General features: G+C 38.3%; 3 protein-coding genes across 5 annotated transcripts in view; 2 read left to right on the top strand and 1 right to left on the bottom strand.

The window, feature by feature from the left end:
• Positions 1 to 234: 234 nt before the first annotated feature.
• ebag9 (estrogen receptor binding site associated antigen 9) lies at positions 235 to 5,653 on the bottom strand. The gene is made up of 7 exons (XM_018683064.2): positions 5,340 to 5,653; positions 4,767 to 4,856; positions 4,180 to 4,261; positions 3,870 to 4,034; positions 2,827 to 2,937; positions 1,930 to 2,021; positions 235 to 777 (listed from the first exon to the last, which is right to left on the bottom strand). The coding sequence occupies exons 2-7, from the start codon at positions 4,847 to 4,849 to the stop codon at positions 660 to 662; spliced, it is 651 nt and encodes a 216-aa protein (XP_018538580.1). The 5' UTR covers positions 4,850 to 4,856; positions 5,340 to 5,653; the 3' UTR covers positions 235 to 659.
• A 558-nt stretch (positions 5,654 to 6,211) lies between these two features.
• Positions 6,212 to 14,858, top strand: ttk (ttk protein kinase). Of its 3 annotated transcripts, none has more exons than XM_018683059.2 (25): positions 6,212 to 6,331; positions 6,999 to 7,086; positions 7,188 to 7,410; positions 7,658 to 7,764; positions 7,854 to 7,997; positions 8,157 to 8,271; positions 8,361 to 8,442; positions 8,535 to 8,653; positions 8,845 to 8,932; positions 9,073 to 9,181; positions 9,321 to 9,543; positions 9,986 to 10,092; positions 10,386 to 10,529; positions 10,629 to 10,789; positions 11,217 to 11,362; positions 11,509 to 11,635; positions 11,942 to 12,034; positions 12,163 to 12,320; positions 12,817 to 12,968; positions 13,059 to 13,183; positions 13,279 to 13,353; positions 13,453 to 13,629; positions 14,185 to 14,281; positions 14,383 to 14,468; positions 14,550 to 14,858. In XM_018683059.2, the coding sequence occupies exons 2-25, from the start codon at positions 6,999 to 7,001 to the stop codon at positions 14,616 to 14,618; spliced, it is 3,015 nt and encodes a 1,004-aa protein (XP_018538575.1). In that variant the 5' UTR covers positions 6,212 to 6,331; the 3' UTR covers positions 14,619 to 14,858. The 3 variants fall into 3 exon arrangements, with proteins under 3 accessions (XP_018538575.1, XP_018538566.1, XP_018538573.1); XM_018683050.1 differs by lacking the exon at positions 6,212 to 6,331 and adding an exon at positions 6,621 to 6,710; XM_018683057.1 differs by lacking the exon at positions 6,212 to 6,331 and adding an exon at positions 6,621 to 6,710 and having other exon boundaries at positions 14,386 to 14,468.
• Positions 14,859 to 15,903: 1,045 nt separating this feature from the next.
• Positions 15,904 to 16,443, top strand: part of bckdhb (branched chain keto acid dehydrogenase E1 subunit beta) — a 51,473-nt gene continuing 50,933 nt past the window's right edge. The window contains exon 1 of the mRNA XM_018683035.2: positions 15,904 to 16,137. Coding sequence (XP_018538551.1) covers positions 15,942 to 16,137 — 196 coding nt within the window. The 5' untranslated portion in view covers positions 15,904 to 15,941. The remainder of the gene's footprint in view (positions 16,138 to 16,443) is intronic.

The raw sequence follows: 16,443 nt of genomic DNA on the forward strand, positions 1-16,443 counted from the left end.
TTTAATGCAGATTTCCAGTGTAATAAGGGCTGCACAGCACAAAAAGGTGATAAAAGATCAAGCAAAACTCATTAGAAAAAATGGTTTCCAGACAATGACAGACATAAATATAAAAACACAATAATCAAGCAAACCAAGGGATGTCACTGGTGTACAGTGGTGCTTAAAATTAATTAGACTTCTTTGTCTTTTGAGATTATAAATAAGACAAAGAAAAGGAATTGTACTCCCCAGTTGAGTTTCAAAAGGTAGCACAGGTACCAGTTTATTTACAAATGTTCCTGGGAAAAACCAAAATAGAACATTTTTCTATGCTACCTAACAGATTTAATCAGAATCATCTAATGCTGCATCTAACCTTAAACCTAAGATGTACTGGATTTTATAAATACAACTCTGCCTTGAAGACCAAAATAACCTTGCCAAAAATGAGTAGACCATGTGTGGTATCGGCCTGCCTTTTACACTTCTGCAGCTGGAAAAACAGACTAAAATGGCTGCTGGTGGAAACAGGGTGGAGAGGGACAGTTTGCTAACAGACAAGTAGTGTATGGTGATAATCCTGGTCGGTTTGATGACTTTAAAGATATATTAACGATTGATTCAGTGTCTCTTGCACTCCCTATCCCTTTGGCTCAAAACTGAGCGTTTCTAAAATGTTACGAGAGCTTCACGGCAATCTTCTGCTCCTTCTTCATCATTCTCTGAGCCTCTTTCTCCATCTTCTTCCTTTGCTGCTCCATGGACCGCTTTTCTCTCTCAGCCATCTTCTGTTGTCTGTTAAATAAAAGCAGAAGAAAGTGCATGCAGTGTCATTACAAAGCACATCAACTGAAGCTAGGTCAGCTGGGAGACAGGAAAACAAAATGTTGTTCCTTGTGGTGCTGGTGCTGTGAAAATGGTGCATGCTGCCATCTGCTGGCCATAATGTGAACCTACACCACTTACATAGAAGTGACAGAGAAGTGACACTATGCGCAGATAATGCTCATTTGCATTTTACCAGTTAACATTCTGACTGTTATGCTTTCATCTGTTCAAACTGATATGTTTGAGAGACATTTGGGGTTTTCTTCTGGATTCATTTAGCCGTTTTTATTTGTCCTAACACAACGTGTGGCCTCACACTGTCATTAGCTGCTGTCACTCACTCGCTCTCGCCGGGTTTATTTGACTTTCTGCCTCTCTGAATCATGTGGTGTAATGGCACATTGTCATTGGCTGAAGGAGATAGGAGCATTCGTTTTGATGCAGTGGGTATCTCTGCTGAAAATGCAGCAAAATTGTTGTCATTCAGAAATGAGATCGCATAGTGCTCTGAATCGAGATCGTGATTTTAACACGATTAATGCAGCCCTAACTCAGAGCATCAAAAAAACGTATGTCACATGTGCAGGTTCCAGAGTCGGTGTGAATTGATACATTTGATACAATGGAAGCAGATCTGTTTGGTCAAATGGAGGAGTGACGGATGTTAAAGAATGCATTTTGTGTGGATCACCGATAATGCAAATACTGTATGTTTGCAGATTGATTTATGTGAGATTTTTCTTAAAGGTAAAAGACATCTTTGAAGCAGCTGTAATCCATAATGTTATAATAACAACATCCATAATTACTATATGTGTAAATACACAACTGATTGCTAACAAGTTCGCTATATCAACTTAATAGGTGACAATATGTCATGTTGCAATGTTGAGTTCACAACATTTTCCCACTGCCCCAAGTGGCCAAAAAAACCTTTGACATATAAATTAAACAACTCATGCACTTTTGTGTATCTTAGTTTTGAGTAACTCTTTTAGAATTGGTTGATGCATTATTTATGATCAATGATGAAGTTGGTCAACTGAATAATCTTGACAAATGGGTATTGTGCACATCTATCTACTGTATACAGGCAGGGATGCATTCTTGAAACATTACCTGAGCACCTCCTCTGCTTCCCAGGCAGCATCAGACTCATCCTCCCAGGCATTTGTGTCCTCCTGCCAATTGTCCATTTCTCCAAGCTCAGCCTGTAGAAAACAAGTGTCCAATTATATCCCTGAGGATGCAGCTGCAACAATAACATTTCTGTTGTGAGAGCAATAATTTCTGAATAAGCCCAAAAAGCAAACACAGTATTTTATATCGTGAATTGCCTCTTTACTGGACTGTTATTTTGGATGTCCTCTCTAGCTCTACCATTGTTGCATTTCTACTACATAACATTTAGTATGCTAGTTGATTTATTTATCCCTTAACTGCACGGAAAACTAAAAATGTACCTTTAACATACCTGTCATTAGCTAGAGTCTCATGAAAATGAAAGTAAAATGCATTACATTTATGTGACTGGTTAAAACCCAATTGTCATATAACTTGTATTGAACTGAAAAGGTTTTTTTTAATAGACACTTCTTACTCGCTAACAAATATCCATAAATGAACCAGAATTTAATGTTGACTAAGACAATGAGTACAAAGGGATTGGATGTTATTTCGTCATTTAGACTGATAATATAGGTGTGTACTTTCATTTAAGTTTTGCCTGTAGCTTTCACAAATGTTCTGTGCAAGCCTAACAAGTTACCCAACAAGTTTTACCCTCCCTTGCCTTTCCATTCCAGCTCCTTCTCACATATTACATTTTCTACTAAAATCTATAAAATCTGCTTTGGTAAAGTGGCCTACAAATAGTGTATAACCTATATGGTAATTTCTAATATGTAATATACTCTAATATGCCATAAACTTTTTAATGGTCAAATAACAAAAATTCTGGAAGTGTGAGAAACAGACAACCTGCCTGAAGCTTCAGATGGTGTAAAACTAACTCACAGAGGGTGGGCTGAAGGTCATCATATCCTGAGAGGCTGCCAGTCTGCTGGAGAATCCTGCTGAGCCATCAGGCACCAGGTAGTTCAAAGGCTCCCTCTTCTTCAACACTATCTACAACATGGAAATGAGAGAGAGGAGAGGAGCTCAGACGTAAACTGAAGCACTCTGTGTACACGTTATTTCTTACTATGCAGATGCACTATTCTGTGCATTATGGAATGCTTTCATACATCTAGAAAATACAAGCAAATGGTCAGCTGATACAGTATATTCCCATTACACTGGGGAGTTGTTGAAAATTATCTCTAATGTACTGGTCTAACCTGATATTTCAGTCACGCTTTGATGAACAGAAAATGCAAAACAAGCTCATTACTGTCAGTAATATTATTATGTGATCCATCCTAACGGGGGTCAGTTTAGTTTGTACTCTATCTGAACAAGCAAGTAAATTATGCACTGCAGCTTTCCTTGATCAACAACTGGAAGCAGTGTCTCAGAATGTCTCTCCACATGGTTTACTTCCCCACTTACAACCTTTAATTCTAAAGAAAAACCATTAGAATCTTATACAAGTGACAGACTTGGTAGCTAACAAAATACAAAGAGTACAGAGTTGTGAGGTTTCCTGTAATGTCTGATAGTACAGACAGGCCACTTCGCCTGACTCAAAGACCAAAAAAAGAGCAGAGGCACTTTATTGATGATTGACTTTTATGACCACAAGAGGTGGCTTACCACTTTGGCAACAGAATTTCTTTAATGAAAGCCCAAGCTACTACAGGATTAAGGACAGGCTGGAGCAAACACATCAGTCAGCTATGTCTTTACTGAATACACAGAGATGAATAAAATTTACATTGATCCTCATATCTAAAATACAAAAAACCCCAAAAACCTGAGTATCCCTTTCATCAAAGACTTAATCCAATTTAAGATGCAATATAATACCAGAGACAAAATATTTATTCACAGCATCCTATGTATCATTAATTGTGTTTGCTTGATTAATGCTGGATGTGCTGCACTGTCTGTGGACATACCTTCTGTGTTTTCCTGATGGTGGGAGCCATGTCTTTGAAGTAGTCGGGCTCTTGGTCCACATCATTGGGTGGAGGGGAAACGTTTCCGTTGCCACCTTCAATCTTAATACTTGTTGGGGCCTCTTCATCCCAAGAGCTCCATTCTTCAATCTCTGGCTGTGCAGACTAGAACATAAAATTCAATTTGAATTCATGACTGGAATTAAAGAGCAGGACTGTATCCAGTGACTACATGTGCAATTTACATTTCCATTTCCAAATAGGCTCTGAATTTCTTAGGGCTGGTGCTGTTGACTGATGCATTACTGACCTGTTTTGGTACTGATGAAGAAAAATCCACTGTTGTTGGGAGGGTTATTTGATCACCACTGAGCTTGCGCCCCCTTCCACTCCTGCAGAGTAACACAATAAAAGCAAAGGTTAAGTCAAATCAAAAAGGAACTGATTCAATATTGTAAAAAAGCAGCAACTGCTACAACACTAAGGTCAGTCTGTTTAGTGTGCAGAAATTGTTGTGCCAACCAGGGATAAACACTTTACATATTAAATGTTCTTTAAGCATTAAAAATGCAAACATCCTATAGTGTGAACTGAGGGCAAGCTAGATTCCAGGGTTAAATCACGACACATGTGATCCACAGAAAAATGGTCTTGTTCATCTTTCACCAAAATACACCAACATGGATGCTAGTGAACAGGATAGATTTATTTTAATAAATGAGGAGAGATTTAGTTGTAGATTAAAGACATGAAATGTTCAAGACAAGATCTTATTAGTCTCTCAAAGGTGTAAGTTTAGTATAAATGTATTTACAAAGGCAAGACCTCCGTAAAAGGAACAGTGTGTAACAGGGGGACACTGAACATTGCATTTGAGAAGCCTTCAGTTGTGCTCACCTGCATATCAACCTTTTAAAGAAAGAAAGTAAGCTGGCTAGGCATGTGCAGATCTTGAAGAGACGGAACTGAGTGATGGCCATGATGAAACTGAAGTGGTGAGAAAGGACAGAGATAATATTAGCATGATGCACATGCGTGTGTAGTAAAGCATGTCTCCAGTAGATAAATATTTGCACAGGGTATAGTGAAATTGAGAACAGTTAGCCAAGAGTCAATCCTTATAAGAAATGTGTTGGCGTCTACGAACATTATGTACAAACAACCAATCCTATTACTCATAATCTGTAGAGCCGTGACACTAGCCTTTTACGAAAATGCTACCCTGCTTGTGTATAACCGGATGTACTGAACACAGTTAAACACCATTGCAAGCAATTACACAGGAAGATTTATACTTTTCTTTAATACGTATTCATCATCGCAGAACAAAGAGATCGAACTCGGGTTAACGATAGATATACTATAAGCACTACCATTATTTTAGCTAAATTAACGCAGCTAAATTGTTCCCTCTCACTGGAGTTTTGCAAGTCTTTGTGATCATACAAACAGAAAGCGTTAACCACTCACCTAGCAAGATGTCACTACACTGTACACAGAGAAGCTGCTTTCTTCTTGTGTGGCAGAAGAGACAAGTTCATTTATTTGCTAACCGTTGCTTGCTAGCTTAGCCCACAGGAAAACATATTTCTGAACCCTTTAATTGTCTTCGTAAGACGACACATTGGAGGTGACAAATTATATCACTGTCCTGTCAAAACCATGCATGTAACAGCTGTGCACCCCAGTGTGGTTTCATGACAAAACTCCTAAATTTATGTCGTCGCTCATCTCTGTCCCGTGGCTGCCATCTTTGAGCTGGGAGGAGCAGGAACAAGGAAGTACAGCGTGGTCCTGTTGCATTCTGTTGCTGCAGGAATTTGGACGAATAACAAGTACAATTGAATTAATACAAACGTTAATTCTTCATTGTTCATATTTGAGTAGATTGTACATACAGATTATGTATGTATTAGTAATGTAGTCACATACGGTTTTGAATGATCTCAAACCATACAAGTGGGAAGGTGCATAAAAACAAGCTTGGTAGGTATATTTCACCTGATAAAAATTCAGGTGACAGTATTTTTCTATTCACATGATTTAGATCCTTCATGCAGACTTTATTTCCACTGAATAGGATTTTCTTCCTGGCAGGTATGGCCTGATTTCTCCTCAGTATGTCCTGTTGTCCGGTTGGACTCATCATTTGTCAATGTGAAAATGAATTCTGTTGATGAAAATATGAATCCTGCCGACTGAAAGTAACCCCTTGCGTAACCGTGGAGGTATAAAATTCATAATGATAAATTAACTTTAAGATTTTTTAGACATTTGCTTTAATGTAACAGATGTTGTCTTCTTCCATCGTTAGTTTGAAACCCGAATGCACCGCGTCGTCACCACAAACTACCCAATCAACACGCTACTTGGTCGGAAGTGGCATATTTGAAAACTGGCAGTTGAAGTTGAGCCTTTTTCGTGTCCACAAGTGAAAAGGAATTAATGACAGTATAAACACGGTGAGGCGTTTTTTTCAAATAAATATATTGTGTTAATGTTATTGCATATGCATCTATGTATACATGTTTAACTTCACCCGAGTTTTCGGGACCCATGGGGGAACCTATTTCCAAAGCGAGTTATCGTTGACAACAGCGCTACATGTTGCTAACTAGCTAACTGTGTTAACTTATTTTGTAAACACGAAAGGAAATACTTATGTAAAGGAAGAACGGAGGGTAATTACTTACCTCACACTTGTCATTAAAACTTTCACTATAAATATTTTTATGTCAATAAAACAACATACCACATATTGTCAGGATGTTCAGAATACAGTACTGCTGTTGTGACGAACAGACTACCCGCAAAGCTGCACATCATTGGGGAAACTTAACGGTACAAGTAATGTTTTGGAGTTATTCTAACTATGGTCACTACGTCTCTGTTATGCGTAAAATGTCATTTATAATGTTATCGAATTGGGAGGGGGAGTTGCACGGGCTTTTAATAGATTTGAAGTAATTTGTGTGACTAATACCATGTAAAGAGCCATTCAGTTCTTTTTGTCGTACAAGAGTGAACACCATTGATGTATTATCAGAGTTCTTATAATACACCCACGGTGGACTTATGTTGTTATCCGCGCTACGTCGTGTATTTACTGTTCTTAATCTTAACTTTCAGATGGAGGAAGAGGAGCATACAGACAGAAAGCAGCAGCTTGCCATGCTTTATCAAAAGCTCAGCAAAATTAAGAAGTATCTCAATGACGGTAATGTTATTCCATGCTGTCCTGTCACTGTGCCATCCATATAGATGGGTATCCATACTGTCTGTATTTCATCAAGTAATGACACTCTGCTTTTGCTACAGATGACACGGACAATATTAACCAGGTCATTGGATCAAACTCGCCCGAATCATGTCTCTCATATTTGATGGACCTGGAGAAGAAAGGGGACCCTCACTCGAATCATAACCACCTCACTAGACTCATTGACTTTTATACCAGAGTATTCTCCAATATGCCACTGGGAAGACACTGTCAGAATGAGAGCTATGCCAGGATGTTGGTCCGATTTGCAGAGCTCAAAGCGTAAGTAACCAATGTGTTTACTTGTTTCTCAAGACCTTTGTCCCCTTTCCACTTTTAGTTACAGTAAACAAGATTTTACAAAAGCAACAATAACAAATTGGAAAATGTTACTTCAGTACCGCTTTCATTGTACATCTAAAAAACCTAATGTTTTTATAAAGTCTCATGGAAAGTAAAGTTTCATGGAAAGTAATTTTGAATTTTCTGTGAAACAATAGGGTTTTCTGCTTTTCTGTCTTTTTATTAGGATTCAAGATGTCAATGAGGCAGAAGCCAACTTCAACGTGGCAAGATCTCACAGCCAGAACTTTGCATTTGTTCACATCGCACATGCAAAGTTTGAGCATTCCCAAGGTAGGGAGATGCACTCTTTTGTTGTCTGTAGATACATTCTCATGACCTGTTATCTGGTTGCTACAGTGTTTGCTGCTTCATTTTACCAGGCAACACAAAGAGAGGCATTTACATATTACAGAATGCTATTGAACTGGGTGCAAAACCAAAGGATCTGCTGGAGGCTGCCTTGCAAAGCATGCAAACAGGAAAAACACAGCTCTTATGTCCAGATGATAAGGAAAATGTACCACGTGGGTATTTATTCATGTTCTATTGCATGACATGTCATTTGATTACTTGACTGGTGTACAGCAATGTTTACTGTTATAAACAGTGTTAGCATATAGCATTTTAACTTTTAAGCTTTTTTCATATAACTTTCATATTTTGCTGTGTTTTCTTTCTGTCAGTGTTGCCCAACAGTAATGTGCACGATTCTGTCAAAAAAGGCTCAGAATTCCAAAAAGTAAGCAGAGTATCAGACGGGACAGGTGACTTACAACTCTCCAGTATTTTTAGTTCAGGGTAAGAATAAAACAGCAACTTTCAATATTTCATAAAGCTTCTATTTGATTTAGGGAATGTGACATCTCATGTTAATCTCTGCACTTCAGGACTGAGTCCCTTGTTGGATCATCAGATGACCAGTTACCAGGCTGGAGAACTGGATCTCAACGCAAGAGAGCAGTTGGAATGGTGAGAGTTACATTTCCTCCAGCTTTGGTTATTACAAATGACTGTACTTGCATCAAAGTATGTAAAGTATGTTCTCACCTTTTGCTTTACAGCCAGGGAGAGTTCCTGTGGTACCCTTCTCCATCCCAGAAAAGGATGATGACGATGATGGCTACATCCATGGGAAGCCCTCTAAGAGAAGTGATGCATCAATTCCAACCAGTTTGTCAAGGTAACTTTATTTCACAACACTTATTTACAGATGGGTTTTATTTGATTATTTCTGGGATGCCATATGTTACAGCTCTGTAAAATTAAACTAAATATACTGCTTATATTCAAGACAAGTTAACATTACTTGTATTACTCATTTGCTTTTCAAGTGTTTCATATGTTGTTGATTCTTGTTTAATTTTGTCGTAGGCAACTCTCTGGTTCAAACATGAAGCCATTATTTGGGTTATCATCCTCAAAGAAAAATGCTGTCGAAGGAGATTTTGTCCATCCTCAAGTGAGTATAAACAAGTCACAGTAGTTTGTCAGAATCACCTCTCAGCAGTTTACATTGTCGGTGCTCCACTCAGCAAAGATGTTCAGTCTAGACTGGAGAAAAAAGTGTAATATCTTTCTCTTGCATCACTGTGTTCTCAGCCCCCAGCTGTCAGTCCAGAGCATTGCCCCTGGGATGATCAGGCAGCTGTGGACTCCACCACCACACTCCTTCATTCACATGACACACGGGACACCTCGAGAATGGAAGGTACTATATAACCTTGAAACTGTGCTACAATGAATGCTCTGCTATTTGTTGAGTAGTAAGCAAAACCTTTATAGCTGTGAGAACGGAGTGCATTTATTGTTTTTTACAGTTTTCATGATATGATTCTTTTCTCTGGCAGATGTAACTTACAGTTTTGACCAGGTCATCAAGATGAATTCCCCCGAGTCATGTTGGACATATCTGATTAACCTGGAGAAAAGAGGCAACCCTCACACAGACATCAGCCTCCTCAACAAACTCAAAGACTGTTATTCTAAAATCTTCTCCAGGCTACCAATCAGACAGTACAGCAAAAATGCCTTCTATGCCAGAATACTGGTTAGATATGCAGAACTCAAGGGGTAGGTGGATGACAATACTTATATTACTTCTTCTTCTACTACTAATATTTTGTGGTGTTTGCGGGGGGTGTTTAATTGTTAGGGTTGGGCAGTATAGATAGTATATACATAAATACACAAAAATCTGCATCTTCAGGTGGTAAAAGGTTCACTCATTTCTCAAAAGTTTTTTTAGTGCTTCACTTGAGGAAAACAGTATTTTCATATTTAATATTTATGTAAAGGTTTTACACAGTGGTAGATTTTATTTTATTTAATATTCATGAGTTTGTTTAGACATGATTCTGTGAACCATATCTTCATTTGAGAATTTTGTCATATTACACTTACGTGAATGGACATGAAAAGGTATTTCTGTCTGACATCATTATATGTCTTTTTAGCTCCACATACTAAAATCAAAAACCATGTGCTAATGAGGAGTAACCACATTTCTTTGCAGGATCGAAGACCCAGATGAAGCACAGGACCATTTTATAGTTGCAAGATCCAACTGCAAAGGCTTTGCCTTTGTCCACATAGCACATGCCCAGTTTGAGGTCTCTCAAGGTATTTGGATCATTACTTACTTTTATTTATCAGAATTCTGATGTATGAAATTGACAGACACAAACAAAATGCTCACACTTGGAACAGATGGTCATGAATGGAGTACATGTAGAATTACTTTTTGCAGTAGTGATCACACAAACTCTAAAATTGATAGCATGTAGCTGATAGAGCAGTTACATACTGTGTAGTGCTTCAACTTTTGTTTAGGCAATGAAGTGAGTACTGATCCAGCCCGCCTTTCTTCCAGACATAATTAAAGTGCTTTTTTTCCAACCTTCCTTCTTTTTAAGGTAATGTGATCAAAGCAACTTCAATTCTGCACAAAGCTCAGGCATTAAATGCCAGGCCAGCTGAGCTCCTGGAGGTAGCCATACGTAACCTTAAAGCTGGGGAGAAACAGCTAGTGCCTCCCCAGGAGGAGGAACAACCCACAGGTAGAGATTCATTGAAGAGTTTTTCATTGTAAAGGGAAAAGCACTGGCCTGGACATGGTTTACATCTTAAGTTTTTCTAATTTCTCCTGTTCAAAACAGTTGTTCCGGTGAGTGTTTCTACTCACAGTGGAAACCAGGAACACCAGCTTCCTGCTCGGGTCCCTGTGAACCGCTCAGTGGAACAGCCTAAACCTGTCAACAAAGAGCCCTTATCAGAGTGGAAGATACCAACCCTTGTCAACCGCCATGTTTCTCCAGAGGTCTGACAACGTTCTTTATCTACTGCTACTGCTACAAACTTTTGAAATGTATCATAAAAAATGAAAAAATAAAAAATGATTTTAGAATCTTTATTATTTTGGTAAGCTATTTTGGATTGTCACCCACTGTAAACTTTTTTAGTCTATTTAACTAACTATCTGCCTTTGTTTGCTCCTTGCTTGTAGAATTTGGCATTGATAAAAAATTAAAAAAAATTTTGTCACCAAGATGACATCTTAACAAGTGAAAGGCACACATGACAACATATTAAGTTTTCTGATTCCATTAATTCTCCTCATGCTCAAAAACATGAATCCTTTTTGTTTATAATTATTTCAAATAATTTTCAAGTGAACCAGATTCTGTTTTAATTTAAAAATCTTACCATAATACTAATCTAATCATTCCAAATATTTTTTTTCTTAGGATAAACGAGCAACCCCACCTGACCCCAGACCTGTTCCTCGTGTGCTGGAGTCACTTCCCACTCCATCCCTCCAACTTCCATCCAGAATAAACCCACAAACAGTCTGCCAGACACCAAACAACCACAGAAACCCCTCTGCTAGCAGGTAATATCTTGACTTGGGTGTCTGCTGGTCAGTAGCACTTACTTTACTTTAAAGGACAGAGAAATTCTCTTATTTCTGTATCTCTTGTTTCTTTGCACCATCAAAAAATTTGCGTAGTCACACCTACTCCACCTTTCCCCCCTTAGCTTTATTACTCCTGTTGTAAAGAGAGGTCCTGAGGTGTCTTCCTCTGCAGTAGCAGCACATAGAGCTGGACCTGTTCAGCAGCCATGCACACCTCTAAACCAAGTGGCCTGTTTCCAAACTCCACAGGTACAACATGTTCATGCTTTAACTTTTTTTGTGCCTCAAATGTGTCAGCTCTGGAACATTACATTTCAGATAAACACAGTTTTTACTCATTATTAACCACTTCTTGTAACTGAACAAGCAACAATGACTTTACAGTGTCAAGTAGATTAAGTGACCTTTAATGACTAGGTTAGCAGTGTACAGCAGTGTATCTTGTCTTGGCATAAAAATGCTTTCTGTGGGTCCTTTTGAGTTTTCAGGTTTCTACACAAGAAATCATTCTAAACTGTAATGATGGGGTATATCTTTGATTGAATCTCATTTTAGGCTTCCTTTACTGCATTGTCAAATGAATCCATAACCATTAAGGGCAAGCAGTTCTTCATCCTCAAGATGATTGGACGTGGTGGATCAAGCAAGGTAAAACATTATAAGTGAATATGATGTGTGGTGAAAAAGATTATTTAATTATGTTCCAATATTTAATTTTCACTGATGTTTCTCTTGTTGTCCTTGGTTGATTGACAGGTTTGTTCTTGTTTTTCCAGGTCTACCAGGTCCTTGATCACAAGAAGCAGCTATTTGCTGTGAAATTTGTTGACCTTGAGGAGGCCGATGCTCAGACGATAGAAAGTTACAAAAATGAGATTGAACATCTGAACCACTTGCAGCAGTACAGCGATCAAATTATAAAGCTGTATGACTAGTGAGTACATGGCTGGTTGAAAAATAATATCAATGCATTCTCTAGGAATCACCATGAACCTTTTGTCTGTTTTAAGATTTAACTATAGGGCTGCAACCAGTGGTTATTTTCATCACTGTCATCTGTCATATTGTTATTATTGTCTATAAAATCTCATGTTTTGAGTTCTACCAATTGATTAATCAAATAAGAGTTTCAATTTTTTTTTTACTGTAGTAAAAAGCTGTTTACAAGAACAGAGCAAATGGGAAATTTGAAATGAAATTTGAGGGCAAAATAAGGAGAAAAATATGGGAATTTACATGGATACACAGATGATTGTTTCTCAAGAATTTTGTGTTAAATGACACTGCAGTGTCACCAGACCAGTTGATTTAAGTTCAGTGTTTCCCCTACCATTGTCTTGGCAGCATTGACGTTGATATCAGTTCTTCAGATTTACTTGCAGTTTGGATCTCTGCCACAAATGTCCTGATGATTGTATGTGTGTTTGCAGTGAAATGACCAACAGCTACATCTACATGCTGATGGAGTGTGGAAACCTGGATCTGAACACGTGGTTGCGAAACCGCAAAACTGTGAATCCGCTGGAGAGGAAGTTCTACTGGAAGAACATGCTGGAGGCCGTCCATACCATCCACAAACATGGTTGTCTTTCTGTTAAAGCTCTTAGTTTACTGAATATCACGCTAAAATGATCTTGATTCCTAACCCTTTCAAATATGTCTTTTAATGCAGGAATCGTCCACAGTGACTTGAAGCCAGCTAATTTTGTCATCGTGAATGCCTCACTGAAGTTGATTGACTTTGGGATCGCAAACAGAATCCAACCAGATGTGACAAGCATCATGAAGGATTCACAAGTAAGATTTTTGTTAATGACAGAGTCTCTTACATGTAGCATTAACATACAGCTCAGGTGATTGGACTTAAATACATGCTTGTTTGTCCAACACAGGTAGGCACCCTGAACTATATGCCCCCTGAAGCCATCAAAGACACGTCATCCCAGCCAGGAAAAGCACGCTCAAAGGTATTTTTCTTTTACTTACTCTTACTGATTCACCAATCTGTGCAATAACCTGTGATTTCAGTTGAGATGTTAAAAACATTGTCTGATTTTGTTCCACAGATCAGCCCAAAAGGCGATGTGTGGTCTCTTGGGTGTATCCTGTACTGTATGACTTATGGGAAGACTCCATTCCAGAGCATCACCAATCAGATTACCAAACTGCACGCCATCATTGATCCCTCGCATAAGATTGAATTTCCTGACATCTCAGAGAAGGATTTGCTGGATGTGTTGAAGGTGAGAGACCACAACTACACTCCATTAGTGTGATGTGAAATTAGCTACTGGTACCTGAATATATCCAATATTTAGTGCTCTAAAGGGCATTTGAAATAACAGTGATCCAGCTCATAATCACAATTAAATATGTGTGTTCAAATGTTACCTAAGTCGGTACAGTTAGAACATATTGACCTTTTCTTAAAAATAAGAGGCTAATCAGTCCTTTACAATTACTGTAATGGATGTAGTTCTGCTTGTTTAAAAGCTTTCATATTAACCATATTAACTGCATATTAACCTCTTACATTTCATGCTTTTATGCACAGTACAAAAATTGTAAACATTCTCTGTGCTTCATTGTTAGAAAACTTGAATGGGAAAATTATTCATACAAGCATTTTGTACAGTTCTTTAATAATTACCATGTTAAAGAAATAAATAGCATCAAAGCTAAAATATTTTTTTTTATCATTTGTTAACTGTTAACAGATGTTTCATATAACAAAGTCTTAGGAGTTTTGCTGAAGTGATGTCAAATTCAATAAGCTGTTTATTGTCTGGTTGTTACAGAGGTGCTTAGTACGAAACCCCAGAGAGCGAATCTCTATTGCCGAGCTGCTGGAGCATCCATACCTGCAGCTGAAGCCACAAGCATCGCCTGAGCCAGGTACACACCAACACAGTCATTAGTACAAAGTTAGTGAACTTTGAAGCCAAGTTTGCTGTTCACCATGTGACACTGACCTGTACTCAATTCACCTGTTTCAGAAGGTCCATGTAACAGTGATCTCCAGAGGATCCTAACAGACCTTGCCGCCCTCCAGTCTCCCAACAGCATCATCCGAGCTGCAAATGTAAGCTAGACTCAACAGCATTTCTAATTTTTTCTATCTGTTGGTTTCATAAATAGTAATTGTGCTCTCTGCTTTTCACAGAACCTGGCCAAAATGTGCAGCAGCGGCAGAAAGTTGGATGTTGCAGAGTGTGCGAAGTCATCGACCTAACTATCCTGTAAAATGTGATGTGGATATTTCCTTTCTTTTTCTTTTTTCTTTTTGGCTCTTAACCACTGTATGTAACCAGTATAGACACAATATTTTCTGTTGTAGAAACTAACTAATCCATGTTTGCATGTTTGTTTCCTTGAAACAAAATATATTGCTTCATTTTTTCATTTTTACTCATGTTCTCTGATGATAAATGTAAGCATTCAACATAGTCAAATAAACATACTGTACGCTTAAGACTTGGTTTATTTGTCTGAGCTGATGTAAGAGGTGGATAACTGTCAAAATATAGGTGTTTTAAATCTACAGAGTACAGAAATTTGGATATGGATTTGATGGTAGCACAAATGAAGTTTACATAGAATGAGGACAATGGATTTTGTTCCCCATCACTTACAATGAAAAAGTATTTTAGAAATCTTATTAAAATCTCATTCAAACTACTATTCAGCACCAGTTAATAATTATCAGTTGGTGCTGAGTTAATTTACCAGACATTTTTTCCAATATTTTTTAGAGATACATATAGGCGATACAAAAATAGATAAATTAACAATATGTTCAAATTTATATAGCATCAAAATGTTGTATGAAGTCCGTATATAGGCACAGCTTTAAAGTTTATACTGAAAAAATCACAGTGCAGACCTCTGTACTATCAGTGTGTGAGGACCGCAAAACTCATTACCCACCGGTGCATAGAGATTTAAAAAAAAAACCATAATCTATAATGTATGATATAATCTATATCAAATGCTAATCATTTAATAAAGTCTACGGTCCAAACTGAAACCCTCCCGCACTCATCCCCACCTTCAGAGTCCAGAATCCCTACCACGTACACCGCCCCCCTTTTTGACCAATCACCACCTTTATCTGCTCGTGGAGGCTGACATGGGGAATGAGAAACAAGAGTTCTCACTCTGCCACTAATCCCGGGAACCACCGAGGGCTGACGTTCCACTTTTTCGACGACATCCTATTTTTTCACTGTAAATTGGTATCGATTAATGTAATAACTCATAATTTTAACACAAATATATTACTGAATATAAACACCATTAGATGTTATTGTTAGATGCAAATAAAATCCTTATTTTTATCTCGATCGGTGCTGAAATATCACTAGCCAATAAACTGAAGACAGAAACCCCAGGTATAATGTGCCAAATTTAAGAGAGGCACAACTCGGAAGTGGGTCTGGATTTCGGCTGGAGTCCACTCCAGTTTTTCTTAACAGAGTGAGGGTATCCTCATTTTACTAGACGATCTTCATACTTTAATTCATCTTGCCTTTCCTGTTCAGGCACAACAACAGTGATGGCGGCTGCCGCACGATTCTTCATCCGAGGGGTGAACTCTAAACTTTCAATCACCGGTGTTGGCACCGGGGTGCACAGCTCTTTCGGAGCCACTCTGCTGAAACTGACGCCGAGCTGCAATTCGCGTTCAAAAACACAACGAAGACATGCAGCGCACTTTACTTTCCAGCCTGACCCCGTCCCGACACAATATGGTGAGTGGCTGGCTAGCCGGCTAACGTTAGCTATCACCGGTGTTGGCACCGGGAGCAGATTCTGCAGCACTGGCAGTTTCATTTGTTAAACTTTTGATAAGGACAAGTGACTCAGCAGCATTATGAAAACAAGTGGAAAATCACAAGTGACCCATCAGCATTATAGCTGAGTTACTGTGCTGGTGTGGTACAACGTTACAGTTGGATTCATATTGCTTGCTAGAGATTTAAAGACTGTGTGTTTGGTTTAGCACGACAGCACGAAAAGAATTTTAATTTTACCGTATTATCCATATTATCGCTTCA

This window comes from Lates calcarifer, linkage group LG15 (assembly GCF_001640805.2).
Source record: "Lates calcarifer isolate ASB-BC8 linkage group LG15, TLL_Latcal_v3, whole genome shotgun sequence".
In the NCBI taxonomy this organism is placed as follows: domain Eukaryota; kingdom Metazoa; phylum Chordata; class Actinopteri; family Centropomidae; genus Lates; species Lates calcarifer.